Genomic DNA, 23,270 nt, shown 5'->3' with positions numbered 1-23,270 from the left:
AGAACTTCCTTCTCCTTCTCGCCCCAGAGTAGGACTTGTTCGGCTGGAGAGAATAAAGCAGAAATTTTTCCCAGTCTGTCTTAAGGTGAGGAGCTACAAATTGCCCTAGCTACTCAGAAGCACGGAGGAAGGAGAGACTGAAACCCGAGGAATCCTTAGAGGATGTTTTAACAGATGAAATGCGTTTTTTCCCTTTATTATGAAATGCAAATTGTACAGATTAGATATGAAGCTTATCGCCAAACAATTCTTATAAGCAACGGTTGTTTGCCAGGAATCTGCCTATACGGATACTTTACAACCCGATTCTTGGGAAATAATCTAGACTGTGAAAGAGTTACTGGTTATTAAGAACAGCCCTGGCTTTAAACAGTCGTTAGCTGATCCCTTTTGATTTTAGCCTAAATGACAGCTGCTACTTGAACTCCAGGGGAAGTACCTGACTTCCCCCCCACCCCCGCAAAATTAAATTGAATGAATTAAATGTGCTTAATCAAGGGAGGTGTAGTAGGGCAGTCTATCCCACCGATCCCTTTTAGGATAGTTTTTTTTTCTTTGTAAATTTTTGTTGTTGTTGTAAATCCTGCAAACGCACATAAAATTTCTCCTTCCTATTTTTTTTGCCACAACAACCTCGTGAGTGTGCTGAGAAGATGCTCAGGCACCCAGCTGACTTTCCTGCCTAAGGCGGGACGAGAACTCACAGTCTCCTGGTTTCCAGGCACCTTAACAGCCACACCGGATGAATCCGTTGCTTTTTTGCAAAGGGATCGATGAAATCAGATCCCCCCCCCCCCCCAGGAACAATTTTTACAGGATTGGCAGCCTCCAGAATTCCCAGCACCCTGACTTGTCACCCACACTGGCAGGTTGGAGGAAGATATGATGAGGCCTTTTGTTTTCTCCACAAAATCATCTCTTGCATCCGGAGAAAATGTCCTTTAGCAACCGAGGGAGAAGGAGGAAGAGGAAAAGGAGGAGAGTAGGTGTGTTCCTTGGGCTTGCTGTAGGTGGGAACGCAAGAGCTAATCGAATGTAACTCCGAATGTTAAGAAAAGGAGCCCTGGTGGCGCCCACAGCTACAATTTGGCTGGGAGAAGAGCCGCCTTTGTCCTGCCGGTTGCCTTCACGTGAGGCTCCTTACACGGGGTCGGAGAAGGGGGACCTTCAGAACGCAGATAGTCGGGCTGAGATTCCTTCTTTCCTTCTCCTTCACAGTTCCCTCCCTCGTCCTTCTAATCTCTATTCCTTTTTTCCATCCATCCATCCCTCTCCTTCCTGCCTCTCTCCTTCCTTCCTTCCTTCCGCCCCTTTTCCTTCCTTCCTTCTCCTTCCCATCTCCTCCTCCTAATCTCTATTCCTTCTTTACATCCATCCATCCCTCTCCTTCCTGCCTCTCTCTCCTTCCTTCCTTCCTTCCTTCCCTTCCTTCCTTCCTTCCTTCCTTCCTTCCTTCCTGCCCCTTTTCCTTCCTTCCTTCTCCTTCCCATCTCCTCCTTCTCCTAATCTCTATTCCTTCTTTCCATCCATCTCTCTCCTTCCTTCCTTCCTTCCTTCCTTCCTTCCTTCCTTCCTTCCTTCCTTCTGCCTCCCTCCTTCCTTCCTTCCTTCTACCTCCTTCTTCTAATCTCTGTTCCTTATTTTCATCCATCTCTCTCCTTCTCCTTCCTTCCTTCCTTCCTTCCTTCCTTCCTTCCTTCCTTCCTTCCTTCCTTCCTTCCTTCCTTCCTTCCTTCCTTCCTTCCTTCCTTCCTTCCTTCCAAGGGTCGAGATACAGAGAGACATTCTCTCCGCTACCTCCATGCCTGAAAAGAGAGGCGGCCGAAAGAGAGATTTCTCTCGTCGTTTTCTCTGCTCCGAAGAGCGAAGGGAGCTTTTAACACCCCTCGATCTTCCGCTTCGCTTTCGCCTGGTTGCCTTTCCGAGATAAAACAGGTCCGATCGACGAAAAATGCGGGCTAAAGAACCGAGCGGATACATTTGGACCCCCTTTTTTTTCCTGTATTAAAAAAACAACCATCGTAAATAAGGAAATCTGAGGGTCTCCTGGACACACGCGAAAGCTTAACCAAGACCTTGGGCTCCCAGAGAACGTGTGTATCGGGACCGCCTGGTCGCCCCCGAATTCTTTGCAAACCCCCAAAACCCAGGTGCAAAATAACAGTCTCCCCTTTCCAAGAAAATCGGGGTTTTTCCCTACAACACGCCCCCCCCAATCCTGGGGCAGGCGAGCTCTGGCTTGGCAAAGGCGCCGCTTGTCTTCCGATCAGGTTTTTTTCCCCCCCCGCACTCTGCCAGGGCCACCGTGCCCCTGAGCATGTGCAGAGAGGCTTTTCCCTTCCCACAAGGACGCCTCCCACTTCCACCCCGGAATTAACTATAAAGAAGAATTGTTCGCCCGGAATTGCGAAAAGGCAGCGCCCCCCCCCCCATTCCCCCCCACCTGAGGGGGGCAACAGGGTTATAGACAGCGGGAGGAAGGGGGGCAAACGATACCCTCTCCCAAATTGCCCGAGCTTTTAGAGGCAGGAGAGCCCTTTGGGTTTTCTTGCAACGCGGCGGGTCGGCTTTCGCACGGAGAAGCGTTCCCACGTGCAGACTCGCTCCCACTCGCAGTTTTAAATACCCGCAATGCCCTCTCGGCTCGTTGGCGGGTCGCCTAAACGGATTTGGCGTCTCCCACTTGGGGAAACGTCTGCGGAGATTCTCAGTCACATCCGCCACGGTTGTCCCAAAGGTGTTTCTTTTTCTCTTTCCCAAGAGGCGACTGGACTTCATGGTTTTTCTTGGAAGACGTTTCCCTTCTTATCCAAGAAGCTTCTTCCGCCTCTGACTGGAAGGATCTTATAACCAAAGGTTGTTTGCCCAGGAAATCTCCCTACAAAGATACTTTACAATTAGATTCTGAGCAAATAATCTAGACTGCGAAAGAGTTAACTGGTTATCTTTCCGTTTCCCAACCATCATCAGGTCGGAGCTGAAGAAGCTTCTTGCATGAGAAGAGAAACGTCTTCAAAGAAAAACCAGAAAGTCCAGTTGCCTCTTGGCACATACACACACACACACACACACACCCCGTTTTGGGGAAACGATCCCTTCGTTGAAGCTCCAAAGGAAGGCCAGCCTTTGATCCTTTTTCTGGTACCCGGAATTCCTCCTCCGTTGCCTCATCGTTGCTCCTGGCGCCCCATTCTCCAGCTCCCCCGATATAAACCGGGGTTCGTTACGTGCTCGACTTCCAGAACTGAAATGAATTGAATTGAACACTCTATTTGGCCAAGTGGGATTAGACCCGCAAGGAAACATTCGCCCCAAAGTTACAGTTCAGCCACAACTGGCAGACTTCGCCCCACGTCCTAAGCCTCAAACTTGCAATTTTACAAACTGCAAATTGGGTTAGTCTCGCCATAACCTACGGTGGAAACCAAACAACCCTGGGTTGTGTGAACCCGACCTTCAACAATCAACCGCCTTTGCCAGAAGACGCGTGTTGTTTTTCCCGCTCCGACGGTGGCATCCCTATAGAAAAAGGAGACGGAATAAAATCGAATGAAGGCTGCAATCTTGCGAGCAGATTATCTGGACAAGAGAAACCAGAGTTGGTTACAGCCTGGATGGGACACCACGAGGAAAGCCCAGGGCCGTAGGATTTCACCAGGGAAATCGGGGAGGAAAAAAAAAAAAATTCGGCAAGAAGTGTACACGGCGGAGGATTTTATTGCGGCCAGGTAAAAGATGCGGATCCTTCACGGAAGCCACGGGAATCGAAGCCAGATCCGAGGAAGAACCCGGAGTGGGATGGAAGAAGGAGCAAAGCCGAGTTTCGGGGTCCGAGAAGGCCGCCGAGGGGACGTGATTTTCGTAACGGAAACAAGCAAGTTGGGCCCCTTTAAAGAGATTCAGCGCATTTCAAGGCAGGCAGGGAGGAATGTCGGCTTAAACAAAGCGAATTCCTAACGAAATATATTGCATTTCCTTTCCCGATCGCAAGCTGGTTTTTGTTTCTTTTTCCGAGGCTCGTTTCTTTCTTTTTATAAAAAAACCACGTATAACGCGTAATAATTCACCTATTTATTTTTAATCCACCTATAATCCAAAGCCCCCAAACAATTATTAGGAATGCAGGAACGGAAAACGGGGTTGGGGGTTGGGGGCATCTTCCATCTCTCCGAGGGCCGCGTTCCCACGATGCCTTCCTCCCCCCCCCTCCCGGTTGCGTTTCCCCAGATCTCTGGGTTTGCCCCATTCCTTGACCCAACCCAGCCAGGGGGTCGCATTCCCACGCGGCCAACCCGGCTCAAAACGGGGGTCGCGGTTTGGGCATGTCGTGAGAATACACGATTTCATCCTTTCCACCTGGGGGGGGGAGAAAAGACCCTCGCCCTCCACGCACCCCACCCCCCCCAGTGCCCAAACCAGGACTTTCCTGTCTCCTTTCCCTCCCCGCCGCCTCCCCCCACAAAGGGGTCCCTTGGCTACCTTGCCAAACGAGAACACACACATACACACAACCACGTGTGTATGTGTGAATCAACTTCTCTTTCCCCGGCCCGGTTCCCTTCCTCCCTCTCCCTCTCCACCCCCGACCCCACCTCCGGGACGGCGTGGCCGTGGGCCGAGCGCGAGGCGGGCCAGAAAAGCGCGCGAGCCCTTTAAGGGAAGTTCATGAAAGTTTTAAAAGTTTCCGCGGAGGGCGGGAGGGGGGGGGGGGGAAGATGCGCGCGCGTGCGAGGGACCGTCGAGGGCCGGTGGAGGGGGGAGGGTGGGGGAGTTTTGGCCAGGAGGAGGCCGGGATTGGCTGGCGGGTTCCCCTGGAGACGGGCGAGAGGGGCCCCGCCCCCCGCCCCCTGCCGCCTCGGCCCCACCCCAGAGCCCAGCCTGGGCGCGCGCACATCTGCGCGGTTCTGTTCGTGTGTGTGTGTGTGTGTGTGTGTGTGTGTGAGGGGAGCGTGTGTGTGTGTGTGTGTGCTGGCGGGGGCCCCGGCAGCAGCTGCAGCTCGTTGGCCCCTCGGCCGCTCATTGGCCGGCCGCGTCGCCCAGCTGGCCGCGAGCCCGGGGCGCGTCCAATAAGGCGCGCTCGGGCCCCGCCCCACCTGCACCGCACTCGCGCGCACCTCGGGGGCCCCCCGCAGCTCGGCCAGCACCACCACCCTCCACCCCGCCGCCTCCCCCCGCTGCAGCCCCGCCACCTGCCTCACCTCGCCTCGCCTCGCCCCGCGGCGCCGGCAGCAGCAGCAGCAGCAGCAGCAGCGGCAGCCGCCCCCGTCCGGCACAAGCCCCGCCGCTCGCCTCAGGAAGCCCGCCAGCCCGGAGGGGAAGAAGAAGGAGAAGGAGAAGGAGGAGAAGAAGAAGCCGCCGCTGACGGCCAGGCGAAGCGGCCCCCTCGGAGCGACGCCCGCGAGCCTCAACTCCCTCCCCCCCCCCCCTTTCCCGCGCCCCGGGCCGCCCGGCTGCCCTTCCGCACCCACCATGAGCAACCTGGCCAAGGAGAGCGAGCACAGCAGCAGCAGCCTCGAGGAGGAGGTAAAAGCGGGGAAGGGACTTGCAGGGGCCCCGACGGCCGGTCTGGGCGCTTGGCCTGCCTGGGGTCCTCCATATAGTCCGAGAGGGGAGAGGCTGGACTCGGATAGAGACCTCTGGGTGCCCCCTACCTGCCCTTTTCCCCCCCACCCCAACTCCCCTTTTGGGCTGTTTGGATTTCTTCACCCCACCCCCACCCTGCCTGCCCCCTTCTCCCAGGAGCCGCTTTGGGGCTGTTTTCCTCAGGATTCCCCCCTCCCAGCCATGTCTGCCCCCCTCCTGCCCCTTTTGGGCTGCTTTGGATTCCTTCTCCCCCCCACCCTGCCTGCCCCCCAAAGTGCCCCTTTGGGGCTATTTTCCTCCCTTCCCTGGAGAAGGGGGCTTGGGGAGGTAAGTGGAAGCGGCCAATATGGAGGCTGGGCTTTGCCCTCCAGATGTTTCTTCTCCCCCAACCTCTGCATGGCACCCTCTGAGGATGGCTTTGGGCTCCCCAAAGGGGAGGTTTCTTTCTTCAGACGTGCCCCCCCACCTTCTTCGCAGGTTTTGTCCCCTTCTTCTGCCCTCTCCAAACCAGCATTGCCCTTCCCCAAAAAGCTACATTTCGGTGGAGGGATATTTCTGGGCTCTTGTTTCTGGGGTTGTTGGAGGTGGTGATTGGGGAAAACGATAATGGTTGCCAGTTCCTACTTTTTGGAAAGCTGGATGTGTTTTTCTTATATATAAAACCACAATTGAAAGGCAGCCCTGGAAAAATATCAGAATCGGGTCAGCGATGGAAGCGACTTAACTAGAGAAGTTGACTAACCCTTGTGGCTGCTTAGACCAGCTTCGGAGTGATGGTGGATTGCTGGGTTTGTTTTTTTCCCTCTCTCCCTCCAACATCTCTCTTGTATGAAATATGTAATTTAAATTGTATTGGCCACCTCCTTCTACAAAGAAGGCTGGAGTTGTTTGCTTTCGCTCCATGGATGCTGGGATGTTGCTAAACCTGGTCAAAACATAGCTTATCATTACCAATTGGTTCTTAAATGAAAAATAGCGCCTGTTCTTAAGACTGAGCTGACCTCTGTTTTGGAAAAAACGCATCCTTCGGTTCTTTCCCAACCGTCTGAAAAACAGGCACGGGGCTTTGCTGGTGCAAAATGGCAACAATTTTGATCCAATTCTTTAACGGATGGTGAATTCCTACCAGGCGTATTGCCGTAATGGAATTAACTTCTGGGAATGCTTGGCGGGGTCCTTGCACTCTTACGATGTATGAAAAATGCTCTTAAAAGTACCATTTTCTGATGTAGCCGTATAGGTGGGATGTGTAGGGGTCGGTAGTACGTCATATCACACCCGAAACTTGCTTTTAACTGCTGTGATATACTAGAAGGTGATATTTGCGCTGCTGTTTTATGAAGAAAGAGTTCCGAGGCTTGGCTACTGTGTGTCTTTTGTTCAGACTATTTCTGATGCCTTTCTTTTGTGGGTTTATGCCAGGAGGAAGAAACAGTTCCTCCTGTCTGTCTGTCTGTCTGTCTGTCTGTCTGTCTGTCAGTCAACAGGCCAAAAAACAATCTATCTGCAAGCTACTTATTTAAACCCACATTAAATATCCTGCAGTCACTCCATGAATCTTCCTGTTTGGATGTACAGATGTTCTAAATAACTTTCAGTTTCCGCTTGAAGGCTTTGTTTTGTTTTTAGTGCTGGTAGAATGCTACCTGAACTTTGGCTTGTGGTCTGTGTAATGTCAATGCTGCATTTAATTTAGACAATTCATTTGCATGTAAGGGCAGCACTGGCATAAGTGCCAGTTTGCTGGCGTATTTCTTTGTCCGGGCAGTCAGAGAAAAGAACTCATTCAGCATAGACTATCCGGAAGTGCATTCAGCTCATTTAGCTATGTTTTAATTTCGGGGAGATTCTGGGGACTTATATCATTTCCATGAGATTCCATTTCCATAATCTGCAAGTGGAAAATTAATAGCATTTGGGTAAATAATCCTGACATGTTAAGAGAGCCGGTTTCCAAGAGAGGCTTCCTTGCGTGCTTTTTTGAAGAAGAGAGAAAAGATAAAGCAAGCTTTCTTGGGGAGTGGGGAAAAAAAACTGTTCTTAAATAAATTCCCCTACAGGAGGCACATTCACAAATTGTTACTAAAAGGTTTAACAATATGTTTCCATTTGCAATAATAAAAGCAGACGGTTTTCCCTTTGGCTGCAAGATAAGGATAATCTCTCGGTGGGCCGTTCTAATCCTTTTGATAGTTGCTGTGAATAGTTAAGACATTTCCCTTAAAGAAACACTGAAAGAAGACAAATGAAAAAGGAACACAAGTGAGATCACATTTGTGTCTAGGGATGGCAACAGTTCTTCAGAATTTCAAGCTAGTTTTTTTTAGTCCTATTGGAAGATCACTAGGATTGAACCTGCAAGATTAAAGCCACGCTAGAAGTATGACACTCTGGTTAAAATAAAATAATAGAATAAAAAGCTTTGTCATCAGCAGGGCTCACCTAACCTTCTAGCTAACCCAAAAGACTGGGAGGGACACCCAGATTACAAAAAGGCTAACGGGGTTGAAGGTCATCTGGGAGATTCTTGCTAGCTTCTAGGAGCTCAAGTTGGCCCACATCAGGGGTTTCCGCCCTTGGCAATTTTATGATTTCAACTCCCAGAATTCCTTAGCCAGCCATGCTGCAGCTCCAAGCTTTAGCCTATCCATGCTGGCTGAGAAATTCTGGGAGTTGAAGTCCACCAATTGTGAAGTTGCCAAGGTTGGGGACCCTTGGCCTTATATAGATTCCTTCTTCCTGCCTCCATAGCAATTCTGAGTTGAGTTGAATCAGGGACTCCTTGTTCCAGATCCAACACACTAATCACAACATCACTCGAGATTTGGAGAGCTTTCTCCAAATCTCGATAAGGGGTGAGGAAGAATGTTTATCTTTGTACTAAACACAAGCATCAGATAAGATCGGACACAAGGAGATAGTGACTGTCCCTCCCAGTGTGGTTGGGCCACAACCCCAACCAATCTTCTTCATTGTCTATGTTTGCCTTCATCTTCAGTTACATGATTCCAGGAAGGAGGAGTTCAAAACTCTGTTAAGATACCTCCAAGTGATCCTCTCCATGTATGTCCATTTGAGTTGCCACTTGTAGTATTATATCGTATTGGCTGAGGGTTATGGGAACGGGAGTCCAACCTATTTAGAATGGCTATACTAAAGATTGATTAAATGGGTCCTTTTGATGTCATGTACCCAGTTGCTATCTGTTTAATCATGGCTTATTGGAGCCCCCAAATAAAATACCCTTATTTGTGGGTTGGCAATTCTCAAGGGTAAGTGTTGAACATCCTTATAAACCATAGCTTGTTTAGTCACTGTTTAACACCCTAAACCAAACAATGAGTGACAAATCATAATAGCAGGTTTTTTAAAAAATAAACACGTACAATGCTTTAGCGCTATGTATGACACCCAACCACTTTGTGGCTTAGCAAACTCTGTGAATCCAGCCAAGGTAGGAAGTTTCTTGTCTAAATAGACAAGCTCGGTTTCTCTCTATATATGGCTGCAGCAAATGTGTTTACATCTCACAGAGACGAAGAGCAGAGCCCTTAGTTACAAGGGGGAATAAAGACACGCTCTGTAGCCTTCCAGGGTTCCAGCGCTCGGCCTGTGTGATTAACTTCAAATCAAGGACAATTTGGGCTTATCTGGTTTGGCACAGCCCCTCCCAATATCTAACCAGCACCTTTTCCAAGGGGTGCAGATTACCAAACTTGACCATTAAAAGTTTATTGACCAAAGAGCACATTCTTGGTGTCCTGCAGTTGCCCTGTGTGTTATTTATATCTTTCCAAGTAACTTGGCCGATTAAATGTTTTTTTTCCATTATCCCAGGAAGTTATAGAAATTGACAGCAGAACAGTTCCCGAGGGGGTTGGAAAGGAGGTAACCTCACTGCAAGAAAGTATATTCTCACATGGATATTGGGTTGTATCTATTTAGCTGGCTGTAAAACGGGGGTCTCCAAGCTTGGCACCTTTAAGACTTGTGGACTTCAATTCCCAGAATTTAGGGAATTCTGGGAGTTGAAATTCACAAGTCTTAAAGGTGCCAAGCTTGGAGACCCATGCTGCAGAATGAGATTCGTGGCATCAGCTTCTACGTGGCTAGTTCGGAACAGGTGAAGTGTAGGCCAGGCTGCATTCTTAAGAATGCAGAATTATTTATCTAGGGACAGGTTTAATTGAGCATCCCAATTCTGTCCTGGGGATAAAAATTGAAGACTGCCTGGGACCTCACTACCACTAGATGCTGCAGCCTTCAGACCTACCAGAGTAGATAGGATCAAAACATTTGACTGATTTTGCATGACTCATCAAATGGATCCTTTAAGGTACATCCTTTGAAAACCTTGAAACTTAAAATTGGGCACTGTATCCCATTTTGGAATTCAGCCCCTAGATATGTTGTTTTCAGCCTGATACAGCCTTTGGGTTAACAAGTGGCACCCCTTGTTCAATATTTAAATCATTAACAGCTGCAAAAACACAATCTGCTTGGCTGGGATGATTCTCTTATATTCTGCTGGAGGGTAAATATTATAGTTAAGTTCAAGATTCTAATAACATATATTTTATTGGGTTTTAGCTTGGTGCATTGTATGAACCCAACCAGTTGGGTTTTTGTTCAATGAACCACGATCAAGTTACTTGTACAAATCTTGTCTCTGAGTATATGTAAACTTGGTTTGTTTCACCACCAGCAAATTTTCCCCGTAGAAAGATTGGTTTGCAACGATTTAAGAGCAATGCAATAAATATCTCCCCATTGCTTATCTTAGGTGCTACTAATGGATGCCTTTATCGTTGCTTGCTTTTGCACAAACAAATTGCATTAGACCAATGTCTATGGAGATTCTCAGTCATCCAAGTCATGCTTGTTTCAAAGATGCTTTTTCAAAAGGCAACGGGGCTTTCTTGATTTTCTTTGAAGATGTTTGGCTTCTCTTCCTTCGAATGGTGCCGGGAGTATGAATGGATTTCCAGAAAGATTGCAGACTACAGGAACCATTTGCGCTTCAGTTTGAGATGCAGGCACTACTCAGGTGGACCCTGAGGACACAGATGGCCTCCAAGTGGCCTCAAGGACTCTAAAAGGATGCAAATGACCAGCTGTCTGCAAGGAGTGTAAATCCTTCCATTCCCCACCATCCAGTCAGAGTTGAAGAAGCTTCTTGGATGAGAAGCTAAATGAAACGTCTTCAAAGAAAAAACAAGAAAGTCCCATTGCCTCCTGAAAAAAAAGCACCTTTGGGACATTAGACCACTGTTTCCCAACCTCAGCAATTTTAAGATATGTGGACTTCAACTGCACACTGGCTGGAAAACTCTGGGAGTTGAAGTCCACACTTGGGAAACATCACATCAGACCAAGCTCATGAACTGCGACCAATATTGGGTGTTAACAGAGGCCATTCATTCAACTTTCAGTTCAAAAATTCAACATTGGGGAACCTGAGGCTTCCTAGGTCTAATTGGATTATGTGGGGTGTGAGTCCCAGACAGTGTAGTCATGAAAAGGGGAGGGTTGGAGTCCCAACATCTGGAAAACCACAGACTGGCTAGCTTTTAGGTCAGCCGTGTGAAGATACACAGTCAATATCTGCAGCCTTAGTGCACATCAACAACAGTTACTATAGTCCTTTCCTTTATAGCTGTTGAGCAAATTGGGCAATTCAGGTCCAGAATTCTTTGGGGTGACTTAGGTAGCAATGGCAGTGGTCTGTTGGAGCTCCAGCAAATCAGCTTTTTAAACTTCTATTTATTCTTTTTAAGTTTCTATTTCAGACACTCCCCCCAAGCCACCCTGTTCTTGTTACTACAGCAGTTCAGATGGACTGTTGGCCTGAAGGATGTGATTCATGTATTAGTAGTAGCCCTTGTGAGTGGATTCACCCCTTTTGAGGGGGCGGCAATGGGTATACTTGGGTCTTCCGTAAAAAATCAGTAACTTTTTTTTTTGCTCTTAGCTTTTTTGGGAGATAAAAGGTTTTCGTAGCCTTTTGAAGAGATGAGGACAACTCACTGAAGCCAAAATTTATTTCTGCATAAAAAGCAAGGAAGCCTTGATAGTGTAATACAAAAAAGTATGCACCTTAATTCAGCTAATATGTTTGGTCAGGCTGCTAAAAACCTAGAGTACAGAGTAAAGAAAAAAACTTTATTTTCAAAGATGTGCTGTACATACATTTGCCTGATTCCAAACCTATGTTCACACTAAACCATGGTTTATTGAATCGGCATCAAATGGCTGCTGCTAAGATGTGCCATGCTAGTTAGCTACTTAACTAGTTAATTGAATCATGCTACATCATAAACCAGTCGGTTGCAGTTTCCTTCAGCTTGAAGCAGTCATCTTTTGACGTGGTCAGGAGAACCACATTTGATGAGAAAGATCTTCAGGCATTTTAAGCAGGGATCCCATCTTCAAGGCATGGCATCCAATTTGCTCCTGAGCCTCCCCCATGTCCAAAATGGGGTCTGAGTACTTGTTCCTGGCTACTGAAGATCTCTGGATCTGCAAAGAGAAAGTTGGTGGGCCTCAGACCGTGCTTTTTTGCATCCTCATAACCCTGTAGTACGCTAAATGAAAACCCAGCAAACTGCATTATGGCTTGGCACAGTTATATACCCCACTTTTCTAGTGTATGAGATTCCTTGGGTCAAAGGAGGCCTTTCACAGCCAGCATAGGAAGAGTTGAGTTTTAGCTTTGATTTAAATGCAGATGTTGAAAAGAATAGAGGCATTTGTATTGATCAAGCCAGCTTGTTTAAAATCTTGTATTGTTCCACTCTTATTTCGATGGTAACTGCATCTGTTAACGGCTCTCTTGTCATGAAAAATGAGGGTGGTAATCTTTGCAAGACAGGGTTCACTCCTATTGTTGCTTTGTCTTAGTGATAGTGGACGAAGCTTGAGGGTAAAACATTAACCGGATTAACCGTTGCTCCTTCAAGTTGGTGAAGGAAGTATAACAGAGGTGCCCTTGGACCTACTTGGAATTGTCAACTTGGAAGGTCAAACTTTGCAACAAGAGGAACATCCCTCCAAAGGTTTAAATTCAGCTTTATAATAGGACCATCTTGGTTAAGAATGGTTGAGAAGACTGGAGAGAAAGATAGGAGGAATAGAACGGTCTTAAATTGAAAGTCTCAGCAGATGTGCCCTTTGGCTACTCTTATCTAAACTTTGAAGCTAAATGTGGCTAATACTAGGATAAAAGTCGGAACCCTGGTCTTGTTCGTGCAGATGCTTGCACTTCAGGTCCCAACATGGTTATTTTGGAGAACTCAAGCCCACATATTTGAATGGTGCCCAGGTTGGAGAGAATGGTTTTAGTGATCTGATTTAATGGATATTCTTGGCTCCAGATGTGTTCACTCTGTATTTCACACCCAGAGAATACGATCACAGAAGCTAGCATTTTGCTAGGCTGCTGTATTATAGACCTGCCTGTTAGTATCTTATTGCTGATGCATAAATTAAAGGGAGCTAGAAATATAAGTTATTGTCTAGCTTCTAATGTAAGCTTGCTTGTATAAGTAAAATTCATTGATAATATCTTCCCTCAAATTAGGTGGCTCCAAACTACAAAGTTTTGGGACCTTCTCTGTAGGGGTTTAGCCTGGTGAAGGTAAATGCTCAGGGTCAAAGCTGGCTGAGGAATTCTGGGAGTTGAAGTCCACAAGTCTTAAAGTGGCCAAGGTTGGAGACCCCTGATCCAGATCTATGGAAGAAAGGCAAGGAGTGGGCGTGACCAATGGCTGCCTGGGGAATTCTGGGAGTTGAAGGCCACAAGTCTTCAAGCTTTGCTGGCTGAGGAATTCTGGGAGTTGAAGTCCACAAGTCTTAAAGTGGCCAAGGTTGGAGACCCCTGCTCTGGGTGACAACGCAGCAATAAAAGTCCCATTGGCTAGGCTGAGATGTCGTTCTGAACAGACGTGTAAGTTTAATCTGTGCTAAAAATGACATCTGACAGTAGGAGTGGCAGCTAGATATCTCAGAGAACTTGAGTATCTTGCCCAGCTAGAGTGCGATTTGGAGCGAGGCAAAAACAAGCAGCTATTTAATCTTCTCTTGGGTTCCCTCTCGGCTGATCTACTGAGGATGACCATGTATGGAGAAGGCAGCAGCTAAAATGGGCATCGTGCTCTCCCCACTGCCTTCAGTTGGCAAAGTGTCTGGTGCAATTCCAGCATTTCTGAAGCGGTCCTTCTAACTTGCTTGGTACGTTAAGGGCATCCTATGCTAATAGGCAGGGAACCTTCTGAAAGCAGCTGCTAGAAAGGAGGGGATCCCAATCTGCTTTTTTCGAGCAGACTCCATTGTGTCATTAGCATCTTTACTGCTGTGTTTGCCAGCGTGGTGCCCATGAAGGTCTGTGTTTCCCCAGATGCATCCTTTAGCGCTTGCAAATTTCCTAGCCTTACCTAACACCAAAAGATATCTAGCAAAGATACATTTACTTAGATTATGATCCTGATGTAGAAGTAGTATTAGATACCTATACTGGCCATTTTTACCTACCCTTTCTAGGAACAAACTTACATGTAATCAGGTTTGGAGACCACACCTGAAATTGTGAAAAGGAAGGTTCTATGCAGAGTAAGGGACTTCTTAACAGAGACACAGTAGCATAGCAAAAGAGGGGATAAAGTGACAATTGGACTGTGAAATAATGTGACCTTTTTGGTCTGCAGTAAAACTAATTTTTGAGGGTTGGTTTGCTGCAATACTTCAAGGCACTACACTAGAAATTGCAGACTGTGAGTTCTAGTCCCACCTTAGGTGCAAAACCAGCTGGTGAGACCTTGGACCAGTCCCTTTCTCTACACTCTAGCAAGAATTCCAAAAATATTGACCAGAAAACTGCAAAAACTTGTCCAGGCTGTTCCCAGGAGTCCACACTGACTTAAAAGTACAAAACACAAAGTCGTTTTTACAAAGAGGGTAATGTAACTTGTCAACTACTTGTGGCCCGATATTTAGGACTGAATTATTATTTTTGCACAACCCAAAGATATTATATAGAAATTTTACTCCTATTTGTCTGAAATCAGTCCAGGTTTCCCTGCATTAAGCATGAAATGTAAATGAAGGCGAATATACGTGTCCCGGGATAATGTTGCAAGCAGAGGAGATATTCAGCCGGTTCTGACCAGTTCTGGAGAACCGCTAGCGGAAATTTTGAGTAGTTCGGAGAACCGGCAAATCCCGCCTCTGACTAGCCCCGCCCCCGTCTATTCTCCTCCTCCCGAGTTCCAGCTGGTTGGCTGGGTCTTCTTTGGTTGCCCTGCACAAGAAAACAGAGCTGGAAAGCAGGTTAGTGGGGTGGGGAGGAAATGGAGATTTTGCAGTAACCTTCCCTTGCCACACCCACCAAGCCACACCCACAGAACCGGTAGAAAAAATATTTAAGTCCCACCACTGGTTGCAGGATTCAATCTGGGTCAATCACTGGGACCAGAGATTTTGCCTTCCGAGCTTTCAGACTTGTGCAGAAGTCCCCATCCTCTAGCAGCGTGTGTGTGCTGTTGTGTGTGTGGGCTCTAGCACAAATCTGAAAGCTTGGAAGACAAAACCACTGGGCCCAGTGACCGACCCAGATTGGATCCTAAGCATGAAATATTTTTTTTGGGGGGGGGAACCAAATTTAGATAAGCAATTGGACGATGCATTTTGGCAACCCTTGTAAGTTCTTCTCCACTTCAAGAATTATAGCTGAAGATCTTATAGCCATTCAAGAACTGTAAGGATATCCCCTGCAGTGTATAACTCTTCTACAAGATGTTGGAGAAGTAATAAAAGAGATTATTTTTTTATCATTGGGGGGGTCATAAAGCCTCAAAAGTTTGAGGGAGGTCTTTAACAAACATAATCAAAAGAGTGAATTCTTCACCAACTTTGGCTTATTTATTGCCTATGTTCTGTTGAAAGAATACGTGGTTATAAAGCAAGAAGCTTATTGGTGATCTGCTCTTAACAGCCAAGTCAATCACGACTCACTAATGGAAACATCTGGATCATTTTTTTTTCGTGAAAGCTGATATGGTGAGATTTGTTTACTCTGCTTGACAGGGTCTCTGATAAAACCCACATGGTTTAAAAAAAAAACAACGGTAGGAAATATTTACACTAGTATGGCCAGGTTTTTATCAGTTTTATAAAGGACAACATGAATGAATATATGTTTGGACATATGGGAATTTTCAACTGATACAGGGTTGTTTAACAAAGCAGTGACTGAAATGTATCATCATATGAAGAAATAAAAAGAAGCAGAGAAACTTGATGTTAACCTGCAACTTGTTCCATCCTGTGATTTTGGAGTATTTCAATAATGCTGTGCAGTGGTGGGATTCAAATTTTTTTCTACCGGTTCTGTGGGCGTGGCTTGGTGGGTGTGGCAGGGGAGGGTTACTGCAATATCCTCATTCCCTCCCCACCCCACTAACCTGCTTTCCAGCTCCGTTCTCCTTTGCAGGGCAACAAAAGAAGACCCAGCCAATCAGCTGGGACTCAATGGGAGGCGGAGAATAGATGGGGGTGGGGCCGGTCAGAGGTGGTATTTGCTGATTCTCTGAACTACTCAAAATTTCTCCTACCGGTTCTCCAGAACTGGTCAGAACTGGCTGAAGACCACGTCTGATGCTGTGGGTGTGCTATATTAAAATATCTTTTAAATTGAACTCACAGCCTAGTTACCAACTGTTCCAGAGGAAGGGAGTTACTTTAAGACAATTCCCTAATGTTGGGTGGGCTCCTAACATACCTCCTGCTCGTCCAGGTCGGGCAGGCAGAAATTCTCAACGATCAGGGGTCCCTAAGATACCCAGAGCCACATATAGCTGTAGAGGGAGCAGCCAGCCTCTTGAATTGAGCCCATAAATCTGGTATGGCATGGATGCTGATCTTATTAAGCAGAAGGTTCCATGCAGTCTTCAAGGAAAGCACCGTATAGAACAAGTAGATGATTGTGACCATCAAGTCAGTGTCAGCTTTGCTTTATGGTTTATAATATGACATGAATCCAGAGTTAATTTTCCAAGTGCCTGAGGCATAAGGAGAAATAAAGAGAAATTTTCTGACAGTGAGAACCATCAACCAATGGAGCAGAAGTTGCCTCCAGAAGTTGTGGAAGCTTCATCCCTGGAAGCTTTCAAGAAGAGACTGGACTGCCATCTCTCAGAAATGGTGTTGGGCAGGGGCCTTCACACTTGACAGCTTTAAGACTTGTGGACTTCAACTCCTAGAATTCCTCCTCCAGTCATGTTAGCTCAGGAATTCTGGGAGTTGAAGACCCTTGCTCCTATTCTATTCTATTCTATTCTATTCTATTCTATTCTATTCTATTCTATTCTATTCTATTCTATTCTATTCTATTCCTCTTTCTATCTATTCTACCCCTCTTTATCTGTCTATTCTAGCTGTCTATCCTCTCTCTCTCTCTATTCTATCTCTCTTTATCTATTCTACCTCTCTTTATCTATTCCAGGGGTCTTCAAACTCGACAGCTTTAAGACTTGTTGACTTCAACTTCTAGAATTCCTCCTCCAGTTATGTTAGCTCAGGAATTCTGGGAGTTGAAGTCCACAAGTTTTAAACTTGCCAAGTTTGAAGACCCTTGCTCTATTCTTTCTTTCTTTCTTTCTTTCTTTCTTTCTTTCTTTCTTTCTTTCTTTCTTTCTTTCTTTCTATTCTATTCTATTCTATTCTATTCTATTCTATTCTATTCTATTCTATTCTATTCTATATATCTATTCTACCCCTCTTTATCTATCTATTCTAGCTGTCTATCCTCTCTCTATTCTAACTGTCTTTATCTATTCCAGGGGTTTTCAAACTTGACAGCTTTAAGACTTGTGGACTTCAACTCCTAGAATTTCTCCTCCAATCACGTTAGCTTGGGAATTCTGGAAGTTGAAGTCCACAAGTCTTAAACTTGCCAAGTTTGAAGACCCTTGCTCTATTTCTTTCTTTTCTTTTCTTTTCTTTTCTTTTCTTTTCTTTTCTTTTCTTTTCTTTTCTTTTCTTCTTTCTTTCTTTCTTTCTTTCTTTCTTTCTTTCTTTCTTTCTTTCTTTCTTTCTTTCTATTCTATTCTATTCTATTCTTTTCTACTCTACTCTACTCTACTTTACTCTATTCTATATCTCTTTCTATCTATTCTACCCCTCTTTATCTATCTATTCTAGCTGTCTATCCTCTCTCTCTATTCTATCTCTCTTTATCTATTCTACCTCTCTTTATCTATTCCAGGGGTCTTCAAACTTGACAGCTTTAAGACTTGTGGACTTCAACTCCCAGAATTCCTCCTCCAGCCATGTTAGCTCAGGAATTCTGGGAGTTGAAGTCCACAAGTCTTAAACTTGCCAAGTTTGAAGACCCTTGGTGTTGGATCTCCTGTTTCAGTGAGAGGTTGGACTAGATGATCTAGAAAGTCCTTTCCAACTTCGTTATTCTGTATATATGATGTGCTAGATGCGGATGTTAAAATTGTCCTGTTTCTTGCAAGAGAAGGAAGGTTTAGCAGGTTGAAAAATTTTGAAGCCGTTACTCTTGTCTTTAGCTATTGTCTAGTCAGGTATAGTGAGTGATGGTTCTACTCTCACAACTGCAGTCCTTCCAGGCTTGGGGTTCTAAGCTGGAAAATACCCCTGTTTAGTGAAGGATTCTCCACCCTGCTGGAGATGTGGCTCTATTCAGCCTCTCTTTGCTGAAATGTGTTAAGGTATAACTTGTGCTTAACTGCTCAAAAAGATTGGGGTGTTGTAAGCCAGGAAGCAAGGCTTGCTTGTTTTGCTTGCTTCATTAACTGCTTGCATCTTGGAAAGGGAAACTGATATGGATACCCCACCTGGAAGCTGCTTTGTACCTGGGTTTGGTCCTCACCCTGAAAACAGGAAAGGATATAACCCAGCACAAAAGCACTGAACTGCATAGGCCTTGATCAATATTATTAATAGATATTATCAGTGACTGGGAATTTAAATGCTCGGTTTCGAGAGAAAGTAAGTCCCAGTACTGAAACCTACCAGGATAAACCCAACTTTCTTCTGGATTGAAACCCACACAAAACAGATCGGGATTCCTTAACGATAATTCAACTTGTTTGTTTAGGTTCAAGCATCTCCCTTGTTTCTGTTCTTCAACTTTCAGAGAAGGCAATTGGGGTTCATCACGTGTAATAATACCTCTCGTGTTATATTTGATGGACTACATTTAAACCTTGCTTAGATTACATTGCAAACCCTTTGTGCTTAAAAGAGTAACAGAGTTGGAAGGGAGTTTGGAGGTCTTCTAGTCCAACCCCTTGCTCGGGCAGGGATCCCTATACCACTTTAGACAAATGGTTGTCCAATCTCTTCTTTAAAACCTTCGGGGTTGGAGGCAACTCGTTCCACAGGCCATCAACCAGTTCTGAAATTAGTATGTGAAAGAGGTGCTTTCTTATTAAGCTATGGCCCTTTTACGCTGATTCACAGACTTTTTGGAGACACACAGCAGCCACTAACACTGTTAAATGATATAGAAACGGTTTAGTTTGTCAGCAGCTATCTCTAATATAATCAGAAAGTTATGAAGTTGTAAAGGGCTTCAAGGAACATTGAGCCAAACTCTTCAGCATGCAGGAAAACCAGTTAAATTATCTTTGACAGTTGGCTATCCAGCCCTTCTTAAATGTTTAGAAGTTATCTAATCAACACATTCCAAATCTTTCAACCTTTCTCAAATTATAAGAGAACTTATTCTGATTTCCCCCCACAGCTTAGATGAACCCTCCATAAAGAGGGGACTTCGTTCAGCGGTTGATCTCTAGGGACAATCATTTTAAAACATGGCATTAACGGCTAACCTCTTTTTTAAGGTCCCAAGTGTTTTCCTTCCCACAACTTTGTTTTGCAAGCTCTGGGTATGTTTTGATACCGCGCAGGGCCTTATAAGTCTAGATATTTAAAGTTGACGGGTGCAGTTCAGCATTCCATCTGCCTCTCGTCAAGTGGTTCCAGCTGCATTGTGTCTCAGGACATGAGACAAAGCTTGGGAGAGCATCAACAGCAGGCTCCTAGCTGCATCCAGAGCAGGCATGTTTGAGGAACACTCATGTTCTACCCCAATCAAGCCCCAGATGGAGGGCTGAATTTACTGCTTTCCAGATTCTGAGGCTGCCGGGGCTCTGGTTAAGCAGCTGCAATCCTAAGATATCCATAAGTTGAGACATCCTGTTATGTGAATTGAAGCTAGGAAGACATTGAGCAAGCCACATTTTAGAGAACTCTGGCTTGTTTGTTAGGTGGACCTATAGCCATCACATTTCAGTCAAAATTGTCACCCTATCAAGAGCACGTCCTTAAGATATTTCTGCTATTTGTTTTTGCCTCTCCAATATTCTGCTTCCATGTTCTTTTGGATCCCATATTTGTGCGTGTGTTATATGGACTTACTTGGTTCAGAAAACAAGCTGGTCTATAGGAGAGGCGAGCTGAATTTGCAAATTGTTTAGATGTGCCTCTTTTCTCAATGCAGCAAAACCGATCAACTGACTGCATTCTTAGAAGCAAAGATTGCGTCAGATTGTCCAGCAGGCCAAAAGATTGTCATCTCCTCTGAGTAAAGCCATGTGAACAATGTGTGGTCCAAGTGTTGCTATTTAGATTTCAAGGGCTAGGTAGAAACAAAGCTAGTTCTTAGAACAACGCACCACAGGGGACGGCGTCAAAAATCTCAGCCTGTGGAAGAGTGAATATCGCTATGAGAATTATACCCAGCTTCGTCAGAAATTGCAGTTGGACATCAAATAATGTTCCGAAGAACAGTCATTTTTAATTGTGCAGCAATTAAAAAGCTGCTGCATGAAGACGCATGCCCAAAACTTAAACTGAGAATTACAGATGCTCGGAAGCATTTCAGAAAGTGTCAACATTTGCAAAATCTTGCATAAAATCTAAACAAGAAGCCTTTGCAATTTCCAAACAAGTTTGACGTGTAATATAATCTTAATCAAGAAATAGTTGCTGTGGTAGAATTAACAGTCTTCAAAAAAGAATAACATTAGCAGTGTATGATTGTTGTTGTTTTAAAAAAAGGGCTCATGTTTAATTTCAAGATACTGTTGGTTGCGCTCAGCTGAGAGTAGGTTAGCAGAAGCAAAATAGCCAAGGTTGCCCATTAAGAATATCTCTGGCCAAACATCCTTATTGCGAAGAACCTGATAAGAGGGCATTTCATCTGGAAAGCAGGATGTAGCAGCAAGAAATGTCCCTTTGTGCTGAATTGTTCATTCTTAAAACTGGAAATGTGGTACCAGAAAACCTCTTCTTACAGAAGCAAAGGCACTGTCTAGACTCCCAGAATTCTGGGAGTTGAAGTCCACAAGCCTTAAAGTTGCCAAGGTTGGAGACCCCTGGTCTAGATTCTACATCAAAGGCTGAGCGCCTGCTTTGCTTTCCGAGCTAAAATTTCAGAATCCCTCTGTCCATAATTGGCGTAAGACTGTCACCGTGTTTCTCAACCGTGGCAACTTCAGCTCCCAGAATTCCCCAAGGAGTAATGATTGAGCCCACCTACTCCTTGCAACCTTTAAACTCCCAGTAGGCAAGGAGATCAAATCTCTGGGCATCCGTTCAGTAGACCCCTTGATTTTGCAAGGCGCCCCGGTATCAGATTATTTTAAATGTGGGGAGTTGGTTTTTAAAATCCCTATCTACGTAAAGAAGAAAAACTTTTTGTCAAGATTGAGATTTGGTTCTTTCTCCAGGTGTGGTTTGCCTTAAATAGCCATCCATATTGCAGTTAGAAAAGCTTTTATTGGTACCGGTGGGAGATTTTATACCTCTTAAAGCTACCTGTGGGGGTTGGGAGATCATTTTTGCTACCGGGGATGGGCTGAGATGAAAATTGCCTTCTCTGCTTCTGTCTCAAGGAAAACGAGTCATTTTGGTGCGTAATTAAAACAAAAAAACACATTTGTTACCTATCTAACATTGTGTAGCTTGACCCTGAGTCAGATGGGATTCAATTTCATGTGACTCAAATAAAAAACACTTGTTTCCACGTGGGTGGAGAAGACCCTTCCCCGAATTTGTCCTGTTTCTGCATTCGTCAGATCACGTGGTCTCATACCTGAAGGACCAGTGGTGGGATTCAAACATTTTTATTACCAGTTCTGTGGGCGTGGCTCGGTGGGGGTGGCTCGGTGGGCATGGCAGGGGAAGGATACTGCGGAATCCCCATTCCCCACTCCCACCCCACTAACCTGCTTTCCAGCTCCACTCTCCTGTCCAGGGCAACCAAAGAAGACCCAGCCGATCAGCTGGGACTCAATGGGAGGCAGAGAAGAGATGGGGTTGGCGGGGCCAGTCAGAGGGGGTATTTGCCGGTTCTCCAAACTACTCAAAATTTCCACTACTGGTTCTCCAGAACCTGTCAGTACCAGCTGAAGACCACCTCTGTGAAGAACCTCAACTCTCGTAAATACCATATGGTAACTATGAGGTCCAATGATTTCGAACTCTGTTGAGATATATCGTTTTCTTGTCTCTCCTAGGTACGGACACTTTTTGTGAGTGGCCTTCCGGTGGACATCAAACCCCGAGAACTGTACCTCCTTTTCCGACCATTTAAGGTGAGAAGGAATTAAAAAACAAATGTCTGAGTCTAACTGGGGGAGCCCTCTTGTTCAATGGCAGGGCATCTTCCCAACATGCAGGAAGTCCATGACTTACGACCATAATTGAGCCCAAATTTTCTGCTGCTAAGCAAGAGAGTTGTTAAGTGAGCTTTGCCCCATTTTACGATCTTTCTTGCCACAGTGGTTAAGTGAACCACTGCGGTTCTTAAATTAGTAACCCAGTCCTTAAGTGAATCCAGCTTCCCCGTTGAGTTTGCTTGTCAGGAGGTCACAAAAGGAGACCGTACAAGCCCAAGGCACTGCAACCATCATAACTGTGAGTTATTGGTTGCCAAACATCTGAATTTTGATCACGTGACCCTGGGAATGCTGCAATGGTTGTGTGAAAAATTGTCGCAAGTCATTTTTTTTCATTGCTTTTAACTTCAGCCACTAAACGAATAGTTGTTAAGTCGAAGGTTCTGAGCTGTCTCGCTAGACATCACCAAGAAGGCTGAAAAAGATTTGTCCCAGGTTTCCACAAAGTTCAGTATTCCGGCCTTGGGGCTACTTCCATGCTGTTGTCTTTGCTTACTAAAGCCCCAAATATACATTAAGCTTCTGTAAGACAAGAGAAAGTCCCCCAGCCTATCCTGGTTCCATAATCTGCTAGAATCCAGATTATGACCTCCTTGAAGTACAACTCACAACAATCCCAGAGAGCATCACAGAGGAACAATGAAACCTGTTGGACGTTCTAGTTTCCAATATCTGGAGTTCCTTGCTTTCCATCCCTGGCATAATGGACACAGAATCAAATCCACCCACCGGTCTGATTCCGTCGAAAGCAGCCATTTCCTGTGACTCTATTTTCTTTAGTGTATTGATTAAGGAGTGTTCTGTCTGGGAATTTTGCCTGAAAATTGCGTTACAATAGCAGGAAATACACGTAGCTCAGGCTGAACTGTGGAATCCTTGATCCTTGGTTCTTGCCTTGCAGATATTTGATGCTGTTACCTAGTTGGGTAATGAAATGTCTGCAAGAAGGCCACAAGCTCAGAGAGCACCCCACAATTG

At 45.5% G+C, this 23,270-nt stretch overlaps 1 protein-coding gene across 1 annotated transcript in view; it reads left to right on the top strand.

Moving 5' to 3' along the window:
• The first annotated feature begins 4,890 nt into the window (after window positions 1-4,890).
• The window catches only part of RBPMS2 (RNA binding protein, mRNA processing factor 2), a 31,695-nt gene continuing 13,315 nt past the window's right edge, over window positions 4,891-23,270 (top strand). Inside the window, exons 1-2 of the mRNA XM_087941465.1 lie at window positions 4,891-5,523; window positions 22,131-22,208. Of these exons, the coding sequence (XP_087797591.1) occupies window positions 5,470-5,523; window positions 22,131-22,208 (132 nt within the window). The 5' untranslated portion in view covers window positions 4,891-5,469. The remainder of the gene's footprint in view (window positions 5,524-22,130; window positions 22,209-23,270) is intronic.

Source organism: Pseudonaja textilis, chromosome 13 (genome assembly GCF_049901715.1).
Source record: "Pseudonaja textilis isolate UNSWEBS1 chromosome 13, rPseTex1.2, whole genome shotgun sequence".
Taxonomy (NCBI): Eukaryota; Metazoa; Chordata; class Lepidosauria; order Squamata; family Elapidae; genus Pseudonaja; species Pseudonaja textilis.
Note: the sequence above shows the minus strand (reverse complement) of the source record. Positions and strands in the feature narration are given on the sequence as shown.